The following is a 12482-nucleotide window of genomic DNA, read 5'->3' as shown; positions in this document are numbered from 1 at the left end:
GAGAGGAAAGATTTCCCACAGGACAAGGACGCACCTGTTGGGTGACTCCTCCTCCCCCTCTTCATCCTCCACCTGCTCTGGTGTCGCTCCTCCCTCCTCCTCCTTCTCCTCCGCTGCAGCGCCCTCCGGAGGCTGCTCGCTCTCCACGTGGAAGGTGGTGGGGGGGCAGGGGGGTGCTAAGTCCTCCTCGCTCCCCAGGCTGAACTGAGACGAAGAGGAGAGGAGGGAGTTAAGAGGGAGAGGAGAGGAGGAAGTTAAGAGGGAGAGGAGAGGAGGTTGGTAACATTGGTTATTCAGTACATACTGTGACAGTAGGGAGAGAGAGGATTAGCACAACATAAATCTGTCTTGTCTTTGCATGATGCTTGTGACACTAATTGGCGTTGAAATGTCCGTAGCAGTTTGTGATCTGTACTACATTGTACAAATGACCCTGAGGACAAATATCCCACTTGGTGTTTGACACCAAATACTCTGTCAGAGCATACACATAACAATCGAGGTTCAAACAATCCATCAGAATCCATTGAACTATATTATTCAATTCTCAGGTTTGTCAGTCTAGGACTGAAAAAATACATCTACATATAAATGTACTGTATAATAACTTTACCTTTTCAACTCCTGCTTCATTGTGAATATCAGCCCTCTCTCGCTTTTCACTCTCTACCGGCATCTCTCTCTTCTCTCTCTCACTGTCCTTCATATACCTGTTAAACTAGTACTTAGAAAGATTTACATCTTCCTGTGTCAGCAAGCTTCTTCTTCTCACAGAGCTCATTCCAGTGAAAGGCGCGCCCTGCCTTCTCTATCAACAACTTTATTCTAAAACAAAAGTTTTCAAATATGATTTGAATGGTACAATAATAAAACAGCTAAACGTGACTGGTCCTCAGGATCAGTTCCTAACCAAGATCAGTCCCTCACCTCTGATTGGTCCTCAGGAACAGTCCCTCACCTGTGATTGGTCCTCAGGTATCTCCGAGGGTGTGGACGCGAGGCCCTCTGCCTCCTCCTCGTCCTCGTCCTCCTCCTGGATGGTGGGCGTGACCTCGGAGGGCGGCATGGACATCTTCTTCTTCTTGCGCTTCTTCTTGCGGCGGCGGTCCACGCTCAGGGCCCTCCTGCGCAGGCGCTGGGGCGGGGGCAGGTGGCTGGACAGGGGGTGGTGGGTGTGATGAAAGGTGTGTCTGTGATCTGATGAGAGGGGTCAAACATGACAACATCCGTTGAGACTGTGTAACGCTCATTAGCAGACTGTTTCTAGAGCAGAGTGTTTTAAGAGAAGAGTGTTTCTAGAGCAGAGTGTTTTTCTAGAGCAGAGTGTTCCTAGAGCAGAGTGTTTCTAGAGCAGTGTGTTTTTTAGAGCAGTGTGTTTCCATAGCAGAGTGTTTCCAGAGCAGAGTGTTTCTAGAGCAGAGTGTTTCTAGAGCAGAGTGTTTCTACAGCAGTGTGTTTTTTAGAGCAGTGTGTTTCCATAGCAGAGTGTTTCCAGAGCAGAGTGTTTCTAGAGCAGAGTGTTTCTACAGCAGTGTGTTTTTTAGAGCAGTGTGTTTCTAGAGCAGAGTGTTTCTAGAGCAGAGTGTTTCAAAGCATCTTGTGAGGATTCCCGTTTGGCTCTGCTTACACTCAAAGTCCTTCTCGTTGTAGTTGCGCCCCATCTTCTCTCCCCCGCAGGAGGAGTCTGAGATGAAGTCACCAAACCGCTCCACAGACAAGGCCTTCTCCCAGCTCCCCTCCTCCTCCTCCTCATCCTCCTTTACCTGGGGAGGAGCCGGGATGGAGGGTGGGGATGGAGAGAGGGGGAGAAAGGAGAGAGAGGGAGGGAGATGGCAAGGGAGGGGGGAGGGCAAGGGACGGGGGAGGGAGTAGGGAGAGAGAGGGAGGGTGGTGTTAAGAAACGATTGACGAGAGAAAGGAGGAAAAGAAAAAAGTATGAGGACGAGGGAGAGAAGGGCAAGTGTAATAGGTTGATTTACAACATACAGCTTTCACAAGATACTAAACAGTTAATAGTTGATAACACTGGCTCTGTCTCGTTGCTAGGAAACATCAATGAGACAATGTATACCCATTTTGGAAAAGAAACTGACATCCACAGTGTTCATAGAATTTGTTCCTCTACTTCTGCTATATGACAGTATTTTACAAAAAATAGCACGAAAACTGAACATTTATTTGCAGAGACGCCAGGTGCTGTAACTGTGAATGAATTCAGCTGGCTAATATTTAGCTGTGCACACACATTAACACAGGGAGGTGGGCTGTTACTTAGTAACTTACTCCAGATCAGCAAATCAATACTACACACTGAGAAGTGGGGAAGGAGGCTAATGCTCTACAAGGTCCCTGTGGATCAGCCTAGCTCTGGGCGTGTCTGGAGAGCATCTCTATCATCTGATAGGTTGTTAAGTTGAGGGTATGATGCTATTGCTGCATCTTATTGGTGCAGACATTACGGGACGCTGGTCAGTTCCTTGTTTTCTTAAATGACATTCCCCTCCCCCTTCAAACCCCTCTGCTACATCAGCTGCAGTAGTTTAAAGGGACCAGAAAGGTTTCTACACACATAGACACACACAGACACACACACACGGCTCCATCATATCTATTGATCCACCAAAGTTCTGTAAATCAAACTAAAGGCAATGCCAGAGACAAGGACTACACAGGACATAGCAACATGACACCACAGGCAGTCTCTGACACTGCCTTAGAGCCACGTCAACAAACACACACACACACACACACACACAGAACAGAGTCTGTAGGCTTTTGGATCCAATGCATTGATTATAGATAGGATTTCATAGTACAGTACTGATGTCATACTGCATGGTGAATAGATATGTGGGGCAGACACAGATCAGTTTCAGTCAGCAGTCCATGCTCTCAGTAACATGCACTGTGAAAGAGAGAGAGTGGCAGACTTTCTATCTCCCTCTCCCTTTTATTTTATTGTGTGTTGTGTGTATTTAGTGGTGTTGCTTCTATTAATGCGTCGTGTTTCTTGACTAAAGAGTCGAGGACAAAGTCGTATGACTTTAATCATTTATTACAGTTGCTTGACAAGTCAACATGCATCATCATGTTTCAGGCAGCCAGGTCTCTCTCTCTGTGTCTCTCTCTGTGTCTCTCTCTGTCTGTCTCTCTCTCTGTCTGTCTCTCTCTTTCTCAACAGCTATCTGAACTGCTCTTTCTTTGAGTTCACAAACAGGTTCAGACAAGATGCTACAGAGTGCACATACTAAACCAAAATGGGTCAATAATAATTCGTACAAAAATAAAATTATTATGACGATGCCGGTGAAGCTGGAGTGAAGGGTATTTTAAACTGCTTAACTCCAAACCGATGTGCCAGCGTGTTTAGCCCAAACCCACACTCTGTTCTCACTCCCCTTTCATCAACAAGAGCACAATAAGCTGTAAGCGCTAACCCATTTCAGAAACACCCGGCATAGGAGAGCAGCTAGCCCTAACACTAAGCATGGCATTGTAGTCGCAACACAATGGTGTGTGAACACTGGATTGGGTTTCTCTGAGCTACGCATTTTATCTGGCCTTTTGTGGGCATGATAATTACCTCTAAATCCAACATGTGGTCTTGAATCAGCAGGGTAAAGGAAGTGGATGGTTCTTGTAGTGATGACAAAGGTGAGTCTCAAAAGCCTCTTGGTGGGTTTGCTCTGGTTATAGTGGTCGTGGTGTAGGGGGGGTAAGTGTGTCAACTGTAGATTGGGGTGCTGGGGGGTGCTGGGGGGTGCGTGGGGCTGTGCTGGGGGGGTGCTGGGGGGTGCTGGGGGGTGCTAGGGGGTGCTGGGGGTGCTGGGGGGTGCTGGGGGTGCTGGGAGGTGCTGGGGGGTGCTGGGGGGTGCTGGGGGGTGCTGGGGGGGTGCTGGGGGGGTGCTGGGGGGTGCTGGGGGTGCTGGGGGGTGCTGGGGGGTGCTGGGGGTGCTGGGGGGTGCGTGGGGCTGTGCTGGGGGGGTGCTGGGGGGTGCTGGGGGTGCTGGGGGGTGCTGGGAGGGTGCTGGGGGGTGCTGGGGGGGGGGGTGCTGGGGGGGGGGGTGCTGGAGGTGCTGGGGGGGGGGTGCTGGGGGGGGTGCTGGGGGGGTGCTGGGGGGTGCTGGGGGTGCTAGATGAAACGGTACATGTGGACCAGCTGCTGTGACTGGACTTTAACACGTTACTTCTTGTGAAACCTGCAAATGTTTATTTTCCTTGCATGTAAGCCTCTAACCCTAAGGAAACCTGTTTACTGTAGTAGCTGCTTGCAAACGTGTTATCTGTAATACTCCACAAACATATTCTATATCAGCATCCCATCATTTTATGAACAAACCAAATATGTCATGTTGTCTGCATGCATATGAACACACTCACACATGCACCAACACACACCCTCGTGACCACCCTTCCCCTTGCCCCCCACCCCCCTTCCCTCCCCTTCCGCCCCCCTCCCCCAACCACTCAGACGGTGGTGCCACATCCGATACCCACTAGGGGGGCAGGATGGGGTGGGGCTGGGAGGTGGGCAGAGTTAAGGGGGTTGGGGGTGGCGGGGTGTTTACATAAACCACCAGTACACCAGTGGCCACTCCGGGGGCCATCTGGGCCCGAGTCACTATGGCAACATCACCCTCCAGCTGCAGTCTGTACGTCAGCCTTGCTGGAGAGAAACCATGAGAGTTAGAGGCTGAGGTCCTGAGGGCTAGGGAGGCTGAGGTCCTAGAGGTTAGGGAGGCTAGGGAGGCTGAGGTCCTGAGGGCTAGGGAGGCTAGGGAGGCTGTGGTCCTAGAGGTTAGGGAGGCTGTAGTCCTAGAGGTTAGGGAGGCTAGGGAGGCTGAGGTCCTGAGGGCTAGGGAGGCTGTGGTCCTAGAGGTTAGGGAGGCTGAGGTCCTGAGGGCTAGGGAGGCTGTGGTCCTAGAGGTTAGGGAGGCTGAGGTCCTGAGGGCTAGGGAGGCTGTGGTCCTAGAGGTTAGTGAGGCTAGGGAGGCTGTGGTCCTGGGTTTATTATTATTTAACATAATCGTTAATGTTATGTGGTAAGTCGCCTTGACGACATGTATGTCATCATTTCCTCATTCTGCAGCACATTTTGAAGCATGTGAAGACGACCCCCTCCCATCAGTGCTGTGTTCACTGTGTGCACGGTTCATCATGAGCTCATTCAGCACTCGGATGCCGGGACCATCCACACCCCTCCAGTCCCTCAGCTCTAACCCAGCATCCAGCCACACCCCTCCAGGCCCTCAGCTCTAACCCTAACCCAGCCACACCCCTCCAGGCCCTCAGCTCTAACCCAGCATCCAGCCACACCCCTCCAGGCCCTCAGCTCTAACCCAGCATCCAGCCACACCCCTCCAGGCCCTCAGCTCTAACCCAGCATCCAGCCACACCCCTCCAGGCCCTCAGCTCTAACCCAGCATCCAGCCACACCCCTCCGGTCCCTCAGCTCTAACCCAGCATCCAGCCACACCCCTCCAGGCCCTCAGCTCTAACCCTAACCCAGCCACACCCCTCCAGGCCCTCAGCTCTAACCCAGCATCCAGCCACACCCCTCCAGGCCCTCAGCTCTAACCCAGCATCCAGCCACACCCCTCCAGGCCCTCAGCTCTAACCCAGCATCCAGCCACACCCCTCCGGTCCCTCAGCTCTAACCCAGCATCCAGCCACACCCCTCCAGGCCCTCAGCTCTAACCCAGCATCCAGCCACACCCCTCCGGTCCCTCAGCTCTAACCCAGCATCCAGCCACACCCCTCCAGGCCCTCAGCTCTAACCCAGCATCCAGCCACACCCCTCCAGGCCCTCAGCTCTAACCCAGCATCCAGCCACACCCCTCCAGGCCCTCAGCTCTAACCCAGCATCCAGCCACACCCCTCCAGGCCCTCAGCTCTAACCCTAACCCATCCACACCCCTCCAGGCCCTCAGCTCTAACCCAGCATCCAGCCATACCCCTCCAGTTCCTCAACTCTAACCCAGCATCCATCCACACCCCTCCAGTTCCTCAGCTCTTACCCAGCATCTAGCCACACCCCTCCAGGCCCTCAGCTCTAACCCAGCATCCAGCCACACCCCTCCGGTCCCTCAGCTCTAACCCAGCATCCAGCCACACCCCTCCGGTCCCTCAGCTCTAACCCAGCATCCAGCCACACCCCTCCAGGCCCTCAGCTCTAACCCAGCATCCAGCCACACCCCTCCGGTCCCTCAGCTCTAACCCAGCATCCAGCCACACCCCTCCAGGCCCTCAGCTCTAACCCAGCATCCAGCCACACCCCTCCAGGCCCTCAGCTCTAACCCAGCATCCAGCCACACCCCTCCAGGCCCTCAGCTCTAACCCAGCATCCAGCCACACCCCTCCAGGCCCTCAGCTCTAACCCTAACCCATCCAGCCACACCCCTCCAGGCCCTCAGCTCTAACCCAGCATCCAGCCACACCCCTCCAGTTCCTCAACTCTAACCCAGCATCCATCCACACCCCTCCAGTTCCTCAGCTCTTACCCAGCATCTAGCCACACCCCTCCAGGCCCTCAGCTCTAACCCAGCATCCAGCCACACCCCTCCAGGCCCTCAGCTCTAACCCAGCATCCAGCCAGGCTGCCCCGCCTGCTCTCCAGAGAGCTGCTGGATGAGTCATCAGAGCCATTTCATGACACATTCAACTCCAGTAAATTGTACACTGGTGAGAGACAGAGAAAAGTGCAAAAATGAAGGACAAGAACTTGACGTGTGTCTTACCTGCTGCGGGTTAACCAACACATCTGTCTCAGAGGCCCCGCCTCCTGTAGCCATGGACACAGAGGTGGCAGGTCGGGGGGGGGGGGGGGGCTACGATAGGACTGGGTGTGGCTGGGGAAGGAGAGGGGGGCTGCAGGGAGGCAGGGGGATGGTGGGGGTGTTGAGCAGCAGGGGGTCAGGGATCAGCCCTTCTCCTTCTCCGTGGGGGTTCCTGGAAGCCCGGGGGGTGGCATAGCCTGCGGAGAGAGGGGGCGTGAAGGGGGTGCGGAGAGAGGGGGCGTGAAGGGCTGCAGTTACTCATGTACCACACACTCTCATCCACAGTCTCATGCAGGTCGCGCATATAGAAAGTACAGTACAAAATCAAGGATCACTAAGTGCACAGTTCCAGCTGGAACTGTGGAATGGAACTGGCCGTATTCACCAGAAACATGGAGATGTAGCTACATCTCAGCTGGCACACATGGAGATGTAGCTACATCTCAGCAAGCACAAATGGAGCAGCAACAACAACACCTCACCTACTGCATCACACAGCCATACCATCACACCACATCTGTCACTGAAACACACATGCACATCTTAACACAATCCTGACCTTGACATGAGCTTGGGAAGACACTGGACTGGACCTGCCTCATGTCTCAGGCTTTTTCAATGTTATAAGACAAACTGAACAATAAAGAACCCAAGAGAATGTGTCAAAGCTTCCAGGATCCAAAGAGTCAAATCTAAATCCAAGGCACTTGAGCTGTTTTATCTAAAATGACACAATGGAACTTGACTTACAGTAATAAAGTCAAATGAGAAGAAATCCACCTCAAGTTGAAAAACACAATTCTCCTTCGGTCTAGATCACCTTCTGTTCACCACTACTGTTGTCAACAGCAATGAACACTTGTTGTGCAGTTTGTCAGTTGGCATGCCGACTTCAAAATAACAGGAAAGCCAGTGAGCACATGAACTTCTGTTTATTTTCAAGTGTCTCATCGTAATTGTTAGTATGAATATTGGTCGAACCATCATCTCTAAATATTTCCTCACTGTATTAGAGCTAGTTAGATAAGCCATCTATCAAGCCAGAGGATTCATAGCCAGGTTTTTGTTTTCATGTGTTTTCTTGACCCTCTGTAATCGTCGTGAGGAAACAGAGTGTTGACAATGTGGACACACACAGACCGAGGGCACCTTGGGATCTCCTAATAATCCTGACGTTGCCAAAATAGACCCAGCTGATGGAGTTGTGCTTTAGGGAGAGCAACAGGTGTCTTTCATCCGTGTAAACATGCCAGAGATGGTTGATCTGCAACTACCCCAGGCCCAGGACAGTGAGAGAGAGGGCATGGTCACGCACACAGACCGAGCACACACAAGTTTGCTATATTCCTGCGTAACTACATAGGAGTTCCTATGTACCTACAATGTGGTTGCTAGGTTCTATCTATTCACATGATAGTTAATGTTACCTTAAAACACAAGTTTTATTTTGGTCAAAAGCTTGACCATTAGTTTTTTTGTTGTTGCTCTATGTTAAACTGAAGCCACAACCACCCTCTGATGCCCTTGAGAATCCACTTCTCTGTAACTGGGTCACCAGGCAGATAGAACCAAGACTTGGGCTGGACACTACTGTAATCACCAAGCATGTATGCTGGGAGTTGGAGTTTAACAGTAAAATAAGCTAGCCTTGATTTGACACCAATACAAACCTCTACACTTCAACGCTGTTATTTTTAAAGTGACATAGCTGCGTGCCTAATTTAATCACGAACACGCCTGATTAAAATAGACCCATTGATATCAAGCCAGTTGAGCCACAATACGAATGCGAGGCGCCCTACCTTCCTGTCTCTTTGAGGTGCCAGATCACCTTCCTGGTTAGAAAGGTTAGCCACCGTGTTCACAGAGATCTTAACCTCCAACCCTAACCCCGCAGGGTACATCCTGCTCTGTAGTGTGAGAACCAGAGGGTTCTACATCCCTGCTCTGTAGTGTGAGAACCAGAGGGTTCTACATCCCTGCTCTGTAGTGTGAGAACCAGAGGGTTCTACATCCCTGCTCTGTAGTGTGAGAACCAGAGGGTTCTACATCCATGCTCTGTAGTGTGAGAACCAGAGGGTTCTACATCCCTGCTCTGTAGTGTGAGAACCAGAGGGTTCTACATCCATGCTCTGTAGTGTGAGAACCAGAGGGTTCTACATCCCTGCTCTGTAGTGTGAGAACCAGAGGGTTCTACATCCATGCTCTGTAGTGTGAGAACCAGAGGGTTCTACATCCCTGCTCTGTAGTGTGAGAACCAGAGGGTTCTACATCCTGCTCTGTAGTGTGAGAACCAGAGGGTTCTACATCCCTGCTCTGTAGTGTGAGAACCAGAGGGTTCTACATCCCTGCTCTGTAGTGTGAGAACCAGAGGGTTCTACATCCCTGCTCTGTAGTGTGAGAACCAGAGGGTTCTACATCCCTGCTCTGTAGTGTGAGAACCAGAGGGTTCTACATCCTGCTCTGTAGTGTGAGAACCCTAACCCAAACCCAACAGGCATGCAGCGAACGGAGTGCTCTTTGCCAACCATGAGAATGGATGACAAACTGTTGTCCTGAGAGCCAATGAGAGACACTGCTCTGGGACAGTCTTCACTGGCCAACAACATTAACACAACACACCAGTGAGGAGGACTCTGAACAGAGGCCAGTGTTCTTGCTACAACATTTTCTCTTCTGAGGTTTTTAGTACTAGCAGACAGACTGTATACATGTGTACATATTTGAAATGGAATCATCCAAATTCAGAAAAGAGAACAAAGGGAATAGCCTTAATCTGATGGAGAGCAACTTAATAGGTTGTGATATAGTTCCTTCCATTTGGTGCCATTAGGTATTTGAAACTGTAGGTGTATACAGGTGTTACATAGTTGTCATGTATGTCAGGTGATAGTGAAATGAGGCCTTACTTAGCAGGAGCACACAGGAAATCCTGAAAACGGGATGCAGTGCGGGATGCAGTGCGGGATGCAGTGCGGGATGCAGTGCGGGGAAAGAAGTTTTCTGGACTTCTATTCTATTTACCGCTAAAAGTCCAGAAATACAATTCATGGTCCCTCGACAGGTAACGACCGAGCCTGCGAGATGTCGACGCACTCCAGCGAGCTTTGAGCTCTTATGTGATGATGTGCAGGTCTATAATTAGACAGGCGAGTGGGATGCAACCAGAAGTGGTTGGTTTGCTTTTAGCACATGCAACAGTGCATTTTCAGAAAGTCAGAAATATTACCAACGTTTTCTAACCTTTAGATCACATTCTTAGTTAACATTATGACTGTGTGTTATAGCCACCAGACACCCAGCAAGAATTAAACTGAGTAATTATTGGCATTGCACAAGAAAACAAAGTTATAATCATTTCAACTCACTCACTGTAATCATTATAAGTCTGTGCGACAGGTTGCACCGATTTAGATCAATTTATTTATAATTCAACTAATCTTGCAAAATGGAAGACGGTCACTGGTATATGTTGTATAAAGTGTAGCCTACTGTCCATTTGCGAAATATATCTGGTAAAAAATGTTGACAATTATTTGTTCGATGAAATGTAAGAGTTAAAAAAGACAAATCCATCACAGGAGTCATCCAGATCTAGTTCAAGTCTAACAACTTCAGAAACTGCACGTCCGATTCTGTAATAGCCTTAGCTTTGTATGTCGTTAGTTGAGTGTACGCAATGCATCATTAATACGTGATGAATCAATTCATCATTGTCATTGTAATGCACTGACTCGTATTCACTTCTTCTGGTTAACGTTGGCTTCGTGGGGAAAACGACAAATGCAAACCCGTGCTTTCCGAGGCGCATTATACGCAATAACGATTCCACGGCAACCCATGCTTTACATGCACAGTGCACACATACAACGGCACAGTTTTACGATTTATGTACGCCTCCAAAGATTAGATCAAAACGTTATTTTTGATAAATTGATTAGTTACATGTTAGACAGTCTTTGTTGAATTCGGACTTGGATAAAACACCTTGGAAATAGCGCTTCTTATGGGAGGCGGCGTCTCCTCCTACCAACATCCCTGACTCAAAACCATGACAGATTTCCACAATAGGCCTATTTGTCTTTGCTGTATTCTAATGTGTTGTGCTACCTTACCTGTGATTTTGTTGATATGTGCACTTGAGTAAAATACGTAATAGACTTTCGATCAGGTAGCGCGGATGTTGCGGTTTTTCATAGTGAAAACATGCCACTGCGAGTGATTCTGCTTTAGAAAAACCACGTGATGCAAGAAGCCAACCTTCTGAACATCTGGGGCCGTTGAAGCACTTCAAACTAGAAACACAAAAGTATTGTGTGTCCATTCACAGTAATCCATAATGTCAACGTGGTATTGATGGTTATAAGGTAGCCAAATCAACAACTGAAAGGTTTTGGTCGAGTTTTCACCAAAAAAATCATAATTTACAGGATTCTCCATAATGCTTCCCACCTTGTGCCGATCAAATCACATCGGTTATGTACAGTATGTGTATAGACAGATAGGCTAAACACCAGCGTGTGATGCCATGCGATGTGATGCGATTTTCAGATAGAAACAACAGAAACTACAACACAATGTCATCAGTACTACAATGCTTTATTGATACAAGGTCATTCTATTAAGTAATGATCTCAGAATTACTAATTCAGCTCTCACACTAATCAACAATAATTGTTAACTATTCAACAGAAAGGTAAAGGTTTTTACTTGTATTCTTTAAAGTCATATTCTGTAGCAAACTACACTACATAACGTTTACAGCATTTAAGAAAATTTTACAGATACTAATAAATGTTAGTTAACACAGTGAAAAAGGAAGATCCATTGATTATCTTTACAATTTAATATTACAGCAATACATGTTGTGACTATCAGAGTCTGGGGCTGTCAGGCCCAGATTATGTTTTGTCAGCAGATTAATAGAGCTAAAGAAAAGATAATGACACATCATATGATGCACATGGATTTGATATCTAAAGGCAAACCAGTTTTTAGTTACTTTGATTTAACTAATACATGATCACACAACAACAGCTAAGTGATTATATATTTAGATTGTGAGTCAGCATAGTTCACCATGATGTCCCTGTTGATTCTCCAAGGAACATGAATGACGCGTATTTTTCAAAATCTTTATAGACGTCTAATAGTTCTCCATCAAAGAGAGATTCTATCACAAATTTCTTATTCGCTTCGGGATTTTTAACACTCAATAAATTTAAGCCGTAAAACTCTTTAAACCCAATGTAGCATCGTCCTTTTACATTTTCAAAGAGGGTTTTGCACATTTGTAGTATTTTAATGGTACAAGAGGTGTCAGTCAACGTTGAGGGAGTCAGGCAGGGTGAGTTTTTTGAAAAAACATACAAATCCTCTGGTTTTCCCTTCAACTTTTCTGCATAAGTCTTTAAATTAAATCTCTCAGTAAGGATTTTCTCTGAGTGAATAGGTGTAGGATTATTAGAACCTACAAAAGAAAAGTCAATTTCTTTTATTTCATGATCATCCTTAGAAAAAAAATAAGCATGCTGTTTAGTTTCTTCCTTCTTGACACGATTAAAAGTGCTCTTGACATCGGAGTTAAATGTTATCATTTTCTTTTTTTCCATTTCATTCAAATAATGGGCAATAGTTTCTTCATTTATGCTTTTATATATTTCTTCAATTTCTTTAATGTTTTTACCCTTTAGCTTTGGTATTTTA

General features: G+C 48.1%; 1 protein-coding gene across 1 annotated transcript in view; it reads right to left on the bottom strand.

Moving 5' to 3' along the window:
- Positions 1-6791, bottom strand: part of slc4a3 (solute carrier family 4 member 3) — a 29013-nt gene extending 22222 nt beyond the window's left edge. Inside the window, exons 1-5 of the mRNA XM_084688133.1 lie at positions 6727-6791; positions 4657-4666; positions 1628-1757; positions 959-1197; positions 35-204 (exon numbers count right to left, since the gene is read on the bottom strand). Coding sequence (XP_084544259.1) covers positions 35-204; positions 959-1197; positions 1628-1757; positions 4657-4666; positions 6727-6791 — 614 coding nt within the window. The remainder of the gene's footprint in view (positions 1-34; positions 205-958; positions 1198-1627; positions 1758-4656; positions 4667-6726) is intronic.
- Between the last annotated feature and the right edge of the window lie 5691 nt (positions 6792-12482).

The sequence above is a fragment of the Hypomesus nipponensis genome, chromosome 23 (assembly GCF_054491055.1).
Source record: "Hypomesus nipponensis isolate SF chromosome 23, ASM5449105v1, whole genome shotgun sequence".
Lineage (NCBI taxonomy): Eukaryota > Metazoa > Chordata > Actinopteri > Osmeriformes > Osmeridae > Hypomesus > Hypomesus nipponensis.
Note: the sequence above shows the minus strand (reverse complement) of the source record. Positions and strands in the feature narration are given on the sequence as shown.